The sequence below is a fragment of the Notothenia coriiceps genome, unplaced genomic scaffold (assembly GCF_000735185.1).
Source record: "Notothenia coriiceps isolate Sejong01 unplaced genomic scaffold, NC01 NC01_scaffold00000339, whole genome shotgun sequence".
NCBI classification, from domain to species: Eukaryota; Metazoa; Chordata; class Actinopteri; order Perciformes; family Nototheniidae; genus Notothenia; species Notothenia coriiceps.
The window spans coordinates 7,803,031-7,817,960 of NW_011333040.1; the positions used below are offsets into that span (position 1 = coordinate 7,803,031).

Sequence of the window (14,930 nt, forward strand, 5' to 3'; positions counted from 1 at the left end):
AAAGGACAAGTAATTTACAGATTTAGAAAACGTTTAATTTCACAAAAGAAAAAGAGGGAGAGGAATCAGACCAAACAAATGATATCAAATATTTTTAACGAGTAAAAATGTCATAAGTGTGTTATCCTTTCTCACTTCTTTGAGAAGCGCTTGTCAAACATAATTAGGTCACGTGCTGTCACGTTACCATCCCACAATATTCCATAGAGGAGCTGCTACAGGTCAGTCAGAAGGAGCTATGTAGCCAGAAGTCCTTTGTTGTTCTCTGATGTTGTGTGGCAGAGTTTCTGAGTCCAGGTGAGACTGTGGCTCTTGGACAGTCTTTGTGTTTGCGTGTCTCCTCAGCTCTTGGGCTGTCGGAGCAGGCCGCGGACCCTGCGGACCAGGGCCTGGATGAAGGTGTAGCGGGAGCGGACCTGGCTGTACAGACCCTCCACGTCCAGCAGCTTCCTCTGCAGAGCCTCTCCGAAACCTGTGGCCATGTCGCTCTTCAGCTGAGGGGCACAAGACAGGAGAGAGAGGTTCAGGAATAATGGAGGTGGTTTTACAGACGCAGGACATGTTTCTCAGGGCAGCATTCAAAGTGTGTGTTCGCTGTTTCTTACCAGGTCCAGGTCTTGCTGGCTGACCCGAGATAGACCGAGGACGCGACCTCCGCTTCCCTGCAGCCCGCCAAAGGAATCTGAAGAACATCAATAATTACATTTGTTAGATTTAGCTTAACTGCAATCAATAGCTTCACGAGGGAAGTGTCCTAACTAGAGCACTACTAGCACAGGACTAGTATAACCAGCGCACCTTTGGGATGGAGAAATGACACCCACGGCATATTGCACAGGAAGTCTGCCATTTGACTTTTAATTTGACTTTATTCACAGGATATTAGGCAACACCTACATATTACAAATATTAAAATATTTATATTTAATTGGATAAATGTTAGATATATGATATGGTCTAATCTTATTTATAAAACAATATTGACAAGAGCTCTTGCTCTGGTACCTGTGCGAATGAGCCTTTTAAGTGTCCACAAAAGTGATTTCTTTTGAGGGCAATGTTACGCAATTTATACAAAACCTAAATTTAATTTCAGATATGGCAGATTCATACATGATTAAGATTTCTGCAACAGAAGTGACTTGAGGCTATCTGGTAATGCTGGTCCTGTGCGAAAAGGGCTAAGGTCTGCACACTGCTAGTAATCTTTTATAAAAATGTGCATATATGAATAAGTACATAAGATTGCCTCTTACCGTCTGTGAGCCGAGATCTATACAAACTGGCTCCAGGCATCGGGGAGTCCTTGGGGTCGGTGGGAGTACAGTGCAACAGGTAGTACTCCAGGTGGCGCCACAGTACAAACAAACACGTCTCGATAACATCTGTAGAGGAGGCAGGTTAAGGCATTTCACAGAAATCCATGGAGTGGCTTTTCTACAAATACACAAAGAGTCCAGGGACTGAATCTGGGCCAAAGGATACAGGAGCACAGGGCCAGCAGCTTGGCTCTGTTGTTGATCAGCTGGACCAGTCGTCTCTTGGCCAGCAGGCTCCTCTGCACTGAGGAGATCTTCTCCACGCCTCCGGGGCCCGACACCAGGCCCTGGCACAACTACAGAGAAGATGTCTGTGGTTAGAAAGTGCAGACAGTGCATGCTGGAGCCACAGATGCTCATTATTCACACCTCTTTTTACTGTAACCATTTATCCAAGTGAACCAGCTGTTCAGCAGTGTGTTGAGTGTGAGCCGTGAGTCAGTGTATTCCTCATTACCTCCTTGAGCTCGTCAGGAGGCAGCTGGTCCAGGCTCTGCAGCTTGCCCAGGCTTTGTCTGTGACTCTGGTGGAACCGGAAGAAATCCGCAGCGCTGTTCTTCAGCAGGTACATGACCAGACCCAGGCTGGGGGCCCGGGAGTACGCCATTGATGGCAGGGCGGATGAGAGATCTGTGAAACAAAATGCCACAGTTCACTTTCATACTTTGGTGTTAATAATAAAAAGGTCTCTTGTTGTAAAAGCTGAAAATGCCTGATAAGATTCTGGATTTCTAGATTCATCCATCAGCTGTCTGACACTGAAAACTTATGACAAATGGATGCGGACTGATTCACTTAATAGCAAGTAGAAGAGTCTGCCTTGTAAACAGAGTCAGACTCCCTCCACTGCTTCTTGTAATGATCACTGACCTGCGCGGCCCCCGTCCCGGCCCGCTGGCTCGCTGCCTGACGGGCTGAAGAGGCAGATGCTGAACTGAGCCTGCGCCGAGCTCTGCAGCAGCAGCGTCTGGCAGTACTCCATGATGTTAGCACACACCTGAGGACAGAGGACAGCAGGTCATCCACAACGCAGTACTGATGAATAATCATGACTAAGCATACAACAAACAACGTGTCAGTGGTTTATCTATCCCTGTCTTGCTGTTGGAATATGTGAAAGGAAAGTTGGTTACTTCTGACGATGCAAACACATTTCAAGGGAGGAAGCTCATTTATAGGCTGTTTTAATTCATACCTGTTGCATGGCCACCTCCATCTCCTCTCGCCTTTCTGCCGAGTCAGCAGGCGCAGAGATCTCGGCCTGCTTCAGTAACCTCTCCCTCTCGCTGCCTGCCAGACGGCCAAGCAGGGACAGACAGAGACGCTGAAGAAAGAAGAAACACATTACTATACAATACCTACATTTGATCGGGTATTACCAGGGATAGCCAACATAAAGAAACGTCTATACTATCCTAATAAAAACAAAAGCAGCTGTCTCACCTGGAATCTGTTGATGTGACCCTGGAACTCCATGAGAGCCGCACTGTTGACCTCACCGCCTGACTCGAGGGCCCCTGGGAGACCAAGCAGGACGTCAATAACACTGTTCATTGTCTGGTGTGTTTATTCGCACAATGGAAATAGAATAGATGGCAAAGTGAATGAAAAAAAGAGTCGATGGAGTGTTTATTATTTTACCTGGCAGAGCTGTCTTACTGATGATGCCAGTCAGCAGGGAGAGCTCCTGCAAAGCTCCCATACTGAGCTCCGGACAGCGCAACAGGGACTGAATGGTGTCAGAGTGCACTATCAGCCACTGGAGAACCTACACACACACAGAGAGAAAGTTACTTCTAAAGTTGTCCAGAATACACACATCTTTCTCACTTCAGCCCAACTAGGGTCTACAGAATCTGTACGTATGAGACAGCATTTGTATCCAAGTGGATCCTCAACAACATACAGACTTCTAGGATTTTTAGGGTTCATTTATTTAAAAAAATCCAAATAAGATAATCATTGTCTTTGTGAGCAATGGTCGTGTGCGTACCTGTGCTGCCCCCTGCTGGTGGTTCAGGGTGGTAGAGGTCAGGATCACCTGGAAGAGCCTCAAGGTCGGTAAGAGAATCTGCCGGTAGCGGTCCATGGGGCTGGGGATGAAGCCTGAGGGGTCCCTCACCACCCTGCAGAGCACCAGGGAACAGACAGACGTATGTTTTGATATACACAACTGAGGATCAGACATTATGAGAACAGAGAGAAAGAACATTAAGTTATTTAAATGCACTCGAAAAAGCAACAAAGTAAAGTGACTGTGGCTGCGAGGGAGTGCGGTCGTCTTTCAACCAGAAGGTTGTGGGTTCGATCCCAGCCCATAGTCTATATGTCTGTATGAATGGGTGTGAAGGGGTGAATGACCTGTAGTATGTCAAGCGCTTTGAGGGGTCTTAAAGACTGGATAAAGTGCTATATAAGTACAGTCCATTTACCGTTTACTTAAAATGTTCCTAAAAGAAGAATTTGCTGACTAGGGAGGGGTATCGTTAAGGTTTTAACGGTACTACTACTTTTATCGATACCGATTATCGATCCGGTCTTTTAACGGTACTCTTATCGGTTTTTTGGAGAAAAAAAAAAGGTTAACTAACTAAAGAAATTGTGAACAAAACTATCCTTGCTTTTTATTTAAATTAAATACATAATATTTCACATCAAAAGAAACAACGTTTTAACAAATCGTATTAAATAATCTGATGACAGAACTGTAAACAGAACTTTAACTAAAAAAATAACTCAGTTACCTCTAATCATTAAACCATGTTTGTATAATGTAGTTAACTCCGTGTGTTGCTGCTAGCATACATAACACCTGACGTGGAAACGTTACTCGTGGATCGGGCTACAGAGCTACTAGAAAGACAGTCAAACGGTGCATTTCTCCGTCTGAATGTGGTGCACTTTTGCTAAATGTTTAGACAAATTGCTCGTGTTACCGCCCTGACATGCTAAACTCTTATTGCGCTTTTGGTAACGAGGATTGTCCACATCGAGACGGGTAAAGTTTAACCACACCTCGGAGCGCTTTCTCTCCGCCATCTCCTCTGTGTGTGTGTGTGTGTGTGTGTGTGTGTGTGTGTGTGTGTGTGTGTGTGTGTGTGTGTGTGTGTGTGTGTGTGTGTGTGTGTGTGTGTGTGTGTGTGTGTGTGTTGCTGCGTGTAGCAGCCGCGTGTGTGTAAACTGCCCCGCCCCCTCGCACACAGACGGGAGAGAGAGATCGATAATACTAAAAATAATCATTGACGCATTTTGCAGTCTTTTTGCATGTTAGAAACGGAGTTGGCGACACTAAAACTGCAATATAATGTTTGTGTAGCAATGACACACATGACATATGTTTTACATGTCTCCAGTACCGATAAAAAGACCGCTAACGTCGGAGCTTAGCGGTACCACGGTCTTTAATAATTCAGTCTCGGGGCCCGTTTAGTACCGGGACTCGGTACCCATCCCTATTGCTGACTGACTGTTTTTACTTGGAAGAGTTTCATTGTGTTGTTTTACTGAGGAAATAGTATTTGGTACTCTCTACACTTATTTGGTGTAAATCAGTTCAAACCCAATAACAACATTTTAAACTCTTCTTTCCTTTCCACATGCATACCTGTGTGCATCGCTGTCAGGCACCATGTCAAACACCTGACACTCGATCAGCTGTGCCACCAGGCCGCAGCGCAGCAGCTCCACAGCGCCCTGACCCGTCTTAGCCACGCGGGTCAGGAGAGCCTGAGAACACACACAGAGTCATACCTTCATAAACCTGTGCTTGATATGATCTATTTGTGCTTGATATGATCCATTTGTTTGAAAACAGTGCAAACAGTATGTCTGCACATGTCCTCACCATCTTGCTCTCGTAGATGTAGAGTGGTTTGAGGAGGGGGGGCTGAGGCGTGAGCAGGGTCTGCAGGGCCACGTCGTCCTGCCTCAGGCTCTCCACCAGCGAGCGCAGGTAGCCGCTGTTGCAGACGTACACCAGCCACTGGTTCTGCCGGTCTATGGACAGGATCCGGTCCAGCACCGCCAGAGCCAACATCTGACAGGCGAAAATAAAAAGGCAGAGAGTAAGACAACAAGCCCGAGTGTAGGCAGCAAAGAAATGTGATAAATCCTGCATTTACAGCAGCAAAACAGCAAAGTGAGAGCGGATGAAAGATAATAAAAATAATTGGACTATCAAATAAAAGAGGCGAACACACATGAAATAAAATAAGGAAGCAGCATAATAAAAGTAAGTGAGTGTTAACAAAAATAAATAAATCAAAAAGTGAACTAGCTTCCAGTAAATACAGAGGTATTTCTGAGCTACTTAGAACTGGATTCATCTTATTTTAAGCCGCTCAGTAGATCTTTAATAAGCTTTAAAGTTCACTGAAGTCCAAAGTGCTGAAATGGCCGAGTGAGCATGCTTTTCTCCTGTAATGGCTCTTACCCTGCTGATTTCATGGCCGTCACAGGCGTCCCGACACACCACCTCCATCAGAGAATTGCCATAGCTCTCGATAATAGAGAGATTCTCTCTCTGCAGTTTGGAGAAACCGTCCTCGGGGGCAGTGAGACGCTCCCACATGGCCTTCCCCGCTGTAGGGATGGAGAGCAGAAAACATCTATACATTGTCCCTTTGACATAACAACAGATAAAAAGATGTATCTGTAAAAGAAACGGTCCAAACTCAATTCAGACAGCATCTATCAGACAATAAATCACTTTATGGAATAACAAGAGAACCGTATCAGACTTGAAATAAAGCTTTTGATCCCTAAATATTTTCCAGACAGTCTGTGTTAATGTTTCTGTGTTGTACCTGTCTGCAGAGTGTCTGGTTCGTCAGGTTTCTGGGCGATTTGAAGGTAGTACAGCAGGGAGCCATACAGGTGAGCACGCAGGCGCTGGTATCCTCCTCCTGAAGTGTTAAAGACAATATTATAAAATATCACCTAGCAACATATCCCACGTGACAAATGTGGATTTATGTCATCACTAACCAGTACAAAGGATGAAGTCCAGCAGCTTGCGGAGAATCAGATGCAGGGCGGAGTTGGCGATTGAGGCGAAGCCAGAGGAGACTTCTAATCCCGCCCCCTGCTGCTGCTCGGACAGGACTGATTGGCTGAGGTGAGCTGTCAGAGTGAAGACTGCCCCGGCGACAATGGGCATCAGTTCTCCTGCTGCATCCTCAGATAACACCTGGACAATTCAAAGCACCATTTCTATTTAGTTCTGTAAGATTTATCTGGTGATTGCTATGTTAGCTATTTACTTTGATTGCAATAAACATGATATCTGAATAAAATCCATGACACCCTTGAGTATGTTCCTTAAAAATCTCCCCCACAATATAATACAAATCTCCATAGCTGCACTCATCCCCCTTCTATGTGCCAAACGGCCTCACTGACCTTGTCATGCAGGTCCAGCAGCAGGTCTCTGATGATGAGCTGCCTGTCGTCAGCAGGGATGAGGTCAGCGGGGCAGGCGGTCAGCAGCGTCTCCACCAGGCTCCTCCACGACCGCAGTGCGTTTCGCTTTGCACTCAAACTCCTGCGGACGCGGTTGCGCTCCACCACCTGCTGCAGGATGGAGTTCACCTCCTAGAAGAGCACAACCACAGCATTGGTCAAAAAGGGCCATTTTAACATTTACATTTAAACCAGGCATGATGTCTTTGGGTAATCCGACCCCAACAAATGCTGCCTGATTACACAAATAATAAGTCATTCATTTGAGATGACTAACCTCCATTAACAGCGGCCTCTGTCCAATGGCTGCCATTCCCTGCAGTGCATTCACCTCTGCCACAAGCACTCTATGAAGCAACTGGGAGAAATAATAACATAATTTCACTGATTAGATGAAGATCAAACACAAAATGTTAGTTATGAAAACATGAAAATGTACGTGTTTGACCTTGAGACTCACCTTGACGTTGCACACGGTGTGTCCCTGCTCGTTGACGTGCTCGCAGTTAGAGATCACCTGCTCTATCTGAGTGCGCTCAAAGAAGTCCAGCTGCAGCAGCTCAGGCATATCCTGACTGAAGTCGATGGCGTCCAGCACGCTCAGCAACTTCCTGCGTACTGATGCATCCAACAGGGACAGGAGGAGAGTAAGAGGTCAGAATCTGATATAATATTAGAATGAAGGAATTCCCTAAGAGCCTTTAATGACAGTTTGATTACAAATCTCAAAACATTCAAGCTGGTAAAGTGTCCTTAAGTGTTGACTGCATTTCTATATAGAATGTTTAAATGTGTTCCAAAGAGCACAAACCTTTAGAAACAGTGTCGAAATGCAGGAAGCCACAGACTGATCTGGTTTCTTCTTCCATTCCTGATTCTCCATCAGCTATAAAGTAAAGTAAGGATGTTCTTATGTTCATGCATTTGGGAGCTCTGACAGGAAGCTAAAGAACTGAACTGAATTTGAAGACGGATACCTGTGCGCTGAGTGTGAGGCTGGTCGTCCAACAGCAGGCTGACGAGGCGTTGCGTGTGTGAGCGCTGGCGGTTCAGCGAGGTCACTCTCAGCTCGATGGCAGCTGTTTTCATGAGCCACGACATCTGGGACAGAGCGGCGATCTGATTACCTGAGGACAGCAGAGGGTAGAATTGATGCAATGAAAAATAAAAGACATCTTTCATTCAACAGACATCCTGCGTTCACATTTCCTGCCTCTTTGTTTCATCTTTTGTATTAATCACATCTCTGATCCCCGTTTTGATATATTTTAGTAGTCAGTAGAGAATGATCTACTCACTGGGCAGGATGAAGGGAAGGTGCTGCAGGTGAGAGAACAGGAAGTCCTGGCTGGTCCTCAGATAGCGCATGGTGGGTCCAGATGTGTCGGGGCAGGCACACAGCTGGTAGATCACCTGAGAGAGGAAAACAAAGACAGACAGGGTAAAAAAAACTAAATAAATCAGCCCACAGAAATACCATGTATACATTCACCTAACGGGTATGACACATTAGAATCAAGGTGTCTTTTTAATAGAGGATGTAGTGTACCTGGTAGCAGAGCTCAGCCAGGTGAGGGGCCTGCTGAGTGAGCACAGGTCCTGATCTCTTCTCTGTGCCTCTCTGCAGCAGACTCAGGATTGCGTGCAGGCAGCTGCGTGGACACCCCAATACACCTGTAACGCACAAATGCAAGGTCAACATTTCATCTTCACCAGAACATAAACATTGGCTATAATCCCATCCAAACTGAACAGGCCATCAGCTGGAGTCTGACCTGGGTCCTGGAGGTTGGTGGAGGACACAGGCTTCTTGACTTCATATCCCAGAAGGTACAGGGCCAGGTTTGGTGTCTTCAGATCCAAGGAGGTGATGAGCAGGTTCAGCAGATGGATCTGTGTTTCATGTCGGATTCTTGCGACCTTCTGTTGTGCGTCAGCTTCTGGAGGGTTAAGGGTAAGGAAGAAGGTGAGTTTGAGTGTGTAGCTCTCACAGTATCAAGACAGGAGGATTTAACCTAATGCAGAAGATCTTTTATTATTAAACTTCATTTTTTCAGACTCACCATCTCCGTTCTCTGTTCCCTCCTCGGCCTCTTCATTGTCGAGACACTCCACAAAGCCGGCCATTAGCTTTTCACTCACAGCCTGAGGGACAGGAACAAAAAGAGTTATCATCTTCCATCATAAACAACACTTTACAACATGAACACAGAAACACCTCCGTGAATTAGAGTAAAACCAAACAACAACAAAAACACAAAAAGAGCTTTATTCCAATTTATTTAGACAGCATAACATATTAATGTAGATATTATACAGTACAGTATCGTTACACTGGATGAATGTACCAATAGCTTTTATAGAAATCAGGCTATAGGATCTAATTTAAATAATCTAAAAATATATACAACTAGAGTAAAATAGTGTTATTACTAGGGCTGTCAAACGATTACAATTTTTAATCAGATTAATCACAGCTTAAAAATTAATTAATCATGATTAATCACCATTCGATGTCCAAAATATGCCATTTCTTTATGTATATTGTTGTGGGAATGGAAAGATAAATGAAAGAAGGCAGATATATCCATTTAACATAAAGTATTTATGTTTATTATAACATGTTTCTGTGTGTCAAAATGAAAGACAGCCCACACACCTATCAATCATCAAACCGTGGGGTCTTATTTCATTACGTGTTGATTTCTATAGGGGGGGGGTTGGGGGCAGACCGACTCTGTCGTCCGGTGATCTAACCGCCTTCTGGAAAAGCTTCACAAGTACGTCGGTACGCAAATGCGCTTTGTGACACAAGTGACGGTACGCATTTCAGATTACGCACATAACCTGCGTACCAGTTATGTGCACCCCTGTACTACAGCAAAAGTATTCTCCGTCGGGACTTCCTGCAACAACACCACGCCGTTATCTTGATTCTGATTGGCCAGAAGACATTATCAAAGATGTTCTATTGAGAAGACGATCACTACGTGACAAAAGTTTTCAAAACCGTTTCGTGTACTACTCCTACGGGCAGACCACGTTGTACAGAAATGTTTACCTCTCGCTCGAAGGTGCGCGATGCGTTCCTGAATCTGGGTAAGAGTACTTGGAGCAGTCCCACAAATACATAAAAAAATGTTTTTGGAAGGTAATGGTTTGCCTTATAAGTGTGAGTTTGAACGAACTGTGACACCCAAACTCAAACACGTGCAACACCAATGACGAAACGGAAACGTCTATCCTCTCAAAATGTCCATTCCTGGGTAAAGCGCGACCGTCTAACCCAAGAACGTTAAAACCACAGGGTGTCCTCCAGAGACGTTTTGTGTGGAAGACCGTACCCAGGATGGACCCCTACCGCGGACGTTTCCGGAGGCGGTGTTTGTCCCACTCTAGAACGGAAAAGAACCTTTTACGTGTTTTTTTCCAAAAGAGATAGTTAATATAGACTAACGAATCTAAAGTAACCGAAAGACGGCTTCTTTAGTATTAGGCTACGAGCCTGAAAGTCAATTTATGAGGGACAAGATACGAAACGAGGGGTAAAGACAGGTTCAAGAAACGGCAGTTACCCTCTGGAGGACGGGAGGTGGGATATATAGAGGCATATAGGCATACCCGGACTTTCGCTGAGCGGTTGCCCGGGAGTCACAAGTGTGAGCGGAAGTCCGGGACGAGTTGGTTGCCTCGGGTGCGTGTCATTCTCGCTAAACAAGCATTTCTTGTCCTTTGTAAGAGTCCGTTTACTTAACAGACCCCAAAACTTATTGTTGTCTGTGTCATAAAAAAAATAAAGAGAGACTTTAAACTTCGACAAATTCGTAAGTTCCACGTCAAACTGGAGACCCCATAGACTTAACTGAAATACCGTGCAACGTTACCGAAGTCTACATCCACTATACGTTGGGTCTGAGAATTTCAGATAACAGATCGAAAACAGCATTAGCATTAGGTTACTCTATGGTTTGTTAGAAGTACAAGTACATGCGTCCACTGTTGGCCAGGTCCTCCAAGGCCGGGTCGGGCGCCACAGAACCCTTTGTGAAAAAGTGAGGGACTAACGAGATGGTAACTCTTGACGCCGCCTCCTGAAAAGGTTTGGGTCTGCGTCGTGTCAAGGCTGTGGGCAGGGAGTCTCCGTTAGTGGGTACTCCTCTCGGACCTTCCCTGAGTGGAGGAAGGACGGGGTCGACGAGTGGTGGCTAGTTAGTGTACCCATACCTCGCTTGTCCGGTGAATGAAAAACATAATAAACGAACATTGATTATAAATAAACAACAAGGAAAGAAAGGAAAAGAAGAGAAGTGAATAATAGAACATTCGCGAAAACCCTCGGGACATTTTCGGCGGATTGTTTAATTTAGATAATAATAATAATAATAATTCCCCGTGATCCGGATACCGAACGAGTCCATAAATCACCTAATATTTTGAGTAATTCCTCCAGCCCGTAATTACGACCACACTACAAAAATCATCAGGAAAATGTGAGTGGAATAGAGGACCTTTCTTAGCATACAAGTCCAAATACTCTACAGGATAGAGATTCACAATAAATCCACACGAAAAACGAATCTATGTAACAGATATTACGAAGAGAAAGAGGTATCCCTCCTTTTACCGAGCGGACCGCGACCACCACCCGTAGGGGGTCCACCTGAGGCCACCACAACTACAACCCCCGACGACGGGTCACGTCGCAGGGCGACTTCCGCCCTCCAGGACGCGGACCCGGACGCGTCGAAAACCCCTTCAGATGGTCTCGTAGCGGCGGAGTGACCACCGGTCAGTGACCTTATGTGAGTCGCCAATCACGGCCCAACTTTTAATTATTATTGTTAATTGGGGGGACAACACAAGCAAATACACAAAGATGAAACCACAAGCGCCAGTTTAGAACTGTGCCAGGACAAATTGACGATAATGTAATTGTGTTTTTGGTAATTAGGAGTGGTTTAAAAGTAACTTGTGGGAAAGTTTGAATGTATAAATAGTCTGATGACCATATGTACTTTTGACTGGTCATTTATATGTCTTCTTATGCTGTGACTTGTACATCAACGACACACGGTCACACTAGGTACACCCCCCTACCCGTGTATTCCCCCCCTTTTGTGTAGATTACACAAACACACACACACACAACAAAAAAATAGACTAGACCTACCAATGATTAAGGAAAAGAAATACCACCAGTAAAAACTCGCCCTTAGTGGTACCCAAAGGTGTTTCAAATGATTTAGTAGGTTTTAAGATACTTTCAACCACTAGTCATTAAAATATATACAAGTTACTAGATGAACTCCTATAGTTTTCGGAATTACGGTTAGCTTAGATTTTGGTTTTTCAATTCTTAACTACTTTCATCACTTAGCCAGTCTAAACTGGTACTTTGTTGTCCTCCCAATTCACTACTCAAATTTGTATCAAAGACTTTCCAGTGCCCGGCAAAGAGTTACAGCTCATTGTACGACGTCTCGGTTGAATATATGATGCAGTATCTCACCGCGCTTACGACCTGTAAATTGTACGTAAATTTTTCACGAAGCCGCGGTGAGCTACTGCATCTATGACCTTTATCAACGAACGTCGTCAAAATGAGCTGAACTCCTTTGCCGCGTATGCCAAAATAAAAGTATAACCCCTATCTCGTCACTCAAAACCCGTTATAAAACCGATAATATGTCTGGTTTGTGATCTTTTGAAAGTTTACATAACAGTGGTTCAGTAAAATAGGAGTCATATGGTCATAGATAGAAAAAATAAGAGAACTGAAGTGTTTTTATCTGTATGTAAGACAATTCCGTACAAAAGCAAAAAGGTCAAACACACACATAGAAGTACAAGAGAATGGTGTCAGGAAGTCTGTCATCTGGCCTGTCCCGTCCGTCGACCTTAACTCCACTCAGAAAACACAAACGCTTCAAATCTATAAGCAATCCAGAGCGAAATGAAGCTCCTATAACGATTATTCTATATGTTTATTTATATATATTATTCTACGAAGAATGTACCTTACTAAAAAGTCGTAGTTGGTAAACTGACTACGGATAACCCGTATAAAAATTCTAGGTTTATACGTTTTATTAATCTGAACTTCGCACGTCCAATAAATTTTTTTTTTTTTCAAATGACGTATTTTCAATGTCAAGAAAAATAGAGAAGTTTCATTTTTGGAAGGAAAAATAATTTACAAGTAGGAACTTGTTCTACTTGTAATGACAACATGTTAACAACTAACAGAAACAAACTGAGAGTCCACCTTCGACTTACTCTAGCTCAGGTCGATCACTCCTCATAGGAAGACTGTGCCCCGAAGACAGTGGACTAGTCGTGTAACCACCTCTCGTCGGACGGACAATTAAATCCCGCCCCGATGCGCGTGGGCCGAAAGGTTGGTATGGCTTGAAAGAACGCACTGAGACACAAGGAGGGGAAAGGGGTGGGCTCGTATAGGCGGTAGGTCTGACTCTTTCCATTTCTCGAGTGGGTCAGAGAATTGTACACTACGTACATACGAGAAACTTGATGTGTATGAGTGAACAGAGGGGAACGACACAGAGAGTCACCCTCAACGACTGCGACACGACCTCCACAAGGTGTTCGACGACGCACTGATGCTCGGGGTCGGGAGTCTGAAACAGGTCCTCTATCACCTCGATGTCCCGCTCGTCGACGCCGGTGTTCGCGGGCCCGGTGTCGGAGTACAAGGTGGACAACTTGCTGAGCCGGGTGCGACTGCGAGGACGGAGTCGGACGACCTCCTCCCAGCCGGTCGACCTGTGGATACGGTGGGAAGGGACCACCTCTTCTTGGTATACGTGAACGACCGCTTGTTTTCCCTCAGACGAAATACACAGACACTAAGAGCACTTGACTAGATCAAGGATCGAAGGCAGAAGAAGGAGATAACGTCTTCGTCCATAGTACGGAATGCACAAAAGCGTCTATCGTCGCGCAAAGGACCAAAGCATAAACTGTTCACCGTGATACACGAGCTCTGAACCACGTGGACATGTCGTATCTGCAGACTCCGCAGTCCAACAAGAAGCGCGCCGCGAGTGACAGGTGGCCGAACTTGCTGAAGCGGGTGTCGACTGCGAGACGGAGTCGGACGACGTCATCACCGCACGCGGTCGACTGTGGAGAACGTGGGATAGCGTACCACGTCTCACTTGTACTAGCGTGAACGGAAGTGTTGTTACCCTCGACGAATACACAGTACACTACAGGACTGTTCGAGACGAGCGAGTAGAGGGACGTCTATTGCAGGTGAACCTTGATCACGACGTCGCAGTCACGAACGACCTGAACCCGGGACGTCTTCGACAACCACACGTACATGGAGGAGTCTATCGGTCCCGGAGGTTACGACTAGATGAACACATCGTCGACGAGATGACCTAGTAGGGAGTCTTCCTGTGTAGCTACGAGCCGAGAGTAGTAACTTGTAAAGCGTCCATCGCTACGTGGTAGTTTCCATGAACTTTACCCTGCGACGAACTGAGTTATAACGGTAACGTACTCTACCAGTGACAGTCAACAATTACGATAGCGGAAGTAAGTATTAGTTACGACACATAGTACACAACAGCATCAAGTAAGATAGGTTTGGAGTCAATAGGTTGCGACCAAATAAACAGTGTAAGGGTTCCTAGTACGCAGCATAGCGGTTGTCGATTTTGTAAGACGGAGGTCCACGGACAGCATACTAATAGTTGTACTGCGACTCCATTCATACAGTTTTTATTGTTCGCTAAGGTTCTTATTTTAGTCAGAATTATTGAGTCAAATCTTATGTGTTTTTTTTTCGTCATATGGTTTTACTGTAACCCATTATTGATTACGACAGTTTTTATATAGCGTCAAATGCCGACGCCATTAATTAAAAACTAAATTAACGCAATTTTATAAATTACGTAAATTGCGTACACGTCTTACCGTGGCGGGGTATGTAGGGTAGTGTCACCGTTCGGCGGTCCAATACCGACCCCAATCCGATGTGGGGTTATGGTTCTTTAACCGAATCTGGGTAGTACTTTCTTTACTACAATTTCATTCGTTTATTTCAGGCGGTTGAGCGCGGGCTCTTAAACGCGTCTGTCGTCAATCATTCTAACTAAAGTCATCGGTGAACAGACTCTTTAT

At 45.0% G+C, this 14,930-nt stretch overlaps 1 protein-coding gene across 1 annotated transcript in view; it reads right to left on the minus strand.

Moving 5' to 3' along the window:
- Positions 1-13: 13 nt before the first annotated feature.
- nup205 (nucleoporin 205) overlaps positions 14-14,930 on the minus strand; it is a 78,858-nt gene continuing 63,941 nt past the window's right edge. The window contains exons 7-30 of the mRNA XM_010777025.1: positions 8,843-8,924; positions 8,555-8,719; positions 8,329-8,453; positions 8,078-8,192; positions 7,757-7,906; positions 7,591-7,665; positions 7,240-7,397; positions 7,057-7,137; positions 6,720-6,911; positions 6,306-6,507; positions 6,125-6,223; positions 5,752-5,900; positions 5,164-5,355; positions 4,924-5,045; positions 3,313-3,445; positions 2,961-3,087; positions 2,763-2,836; positions 2,515-2,643; positions 2,190-2,316; positions 1,777-1,949; positions 1,486-1,615; positions 1,257-1,385; positions 606-682; positions 14-494 (exon numbers count right to left, since the gene is read on the minus strand). Of these exons, the coding sequence (XP_010775327.1) occupies positions 342-494; positions 606-682; positions 1,257-1,385; positions 1,486-1,615; positions 1,777-1,949; positions 2,190-2,316; positions 2,515-2,643; positions 2,763-2,836; positions 2,961-3,087; positions 3,313-3,445; positions 4,924-5,045; positions 5,164-5,355; positions 5,752-5,900; positions 6,125-6,223; positions 6,306-6,507; positions 6,720-6,911; positions 7,057-7,137; positions 7,240-7,397; positions 7,591-7,665; positions 7,757-7,906; positions 8,078-8,192; positions 8,329-8,453; positions 8,555-8,719; positions 8,843-8,924 (3,159 nt within the window). The 3' untranslated portion in view covers positions 14-341. The remainder of the gene's footprint in view (positions 495-605; positions 683-1,256; positions 1,386-1,485; positions 1,616-1,776; positions 1,950-2,189; positions 2,317-2,514; positions 2,644-2,762; positions 2,837-2,960; positions 3,088-3,312; positions 3,446-4,923; positions 5,046-5,163; positions 5,356-5,751; positions 5,901-6,124; positions 6,224-6,305; positions 6,508-6,719; positions 6,912-7,056; positions 7,138-7,239; positions 7,398-7,590; positions 7,666-7,756; positions 7,907-8,077; positions 8,193-8,328; positions 8,454-8,554; positions 8,720-8,842; positions 8,925-14,930) is intronic.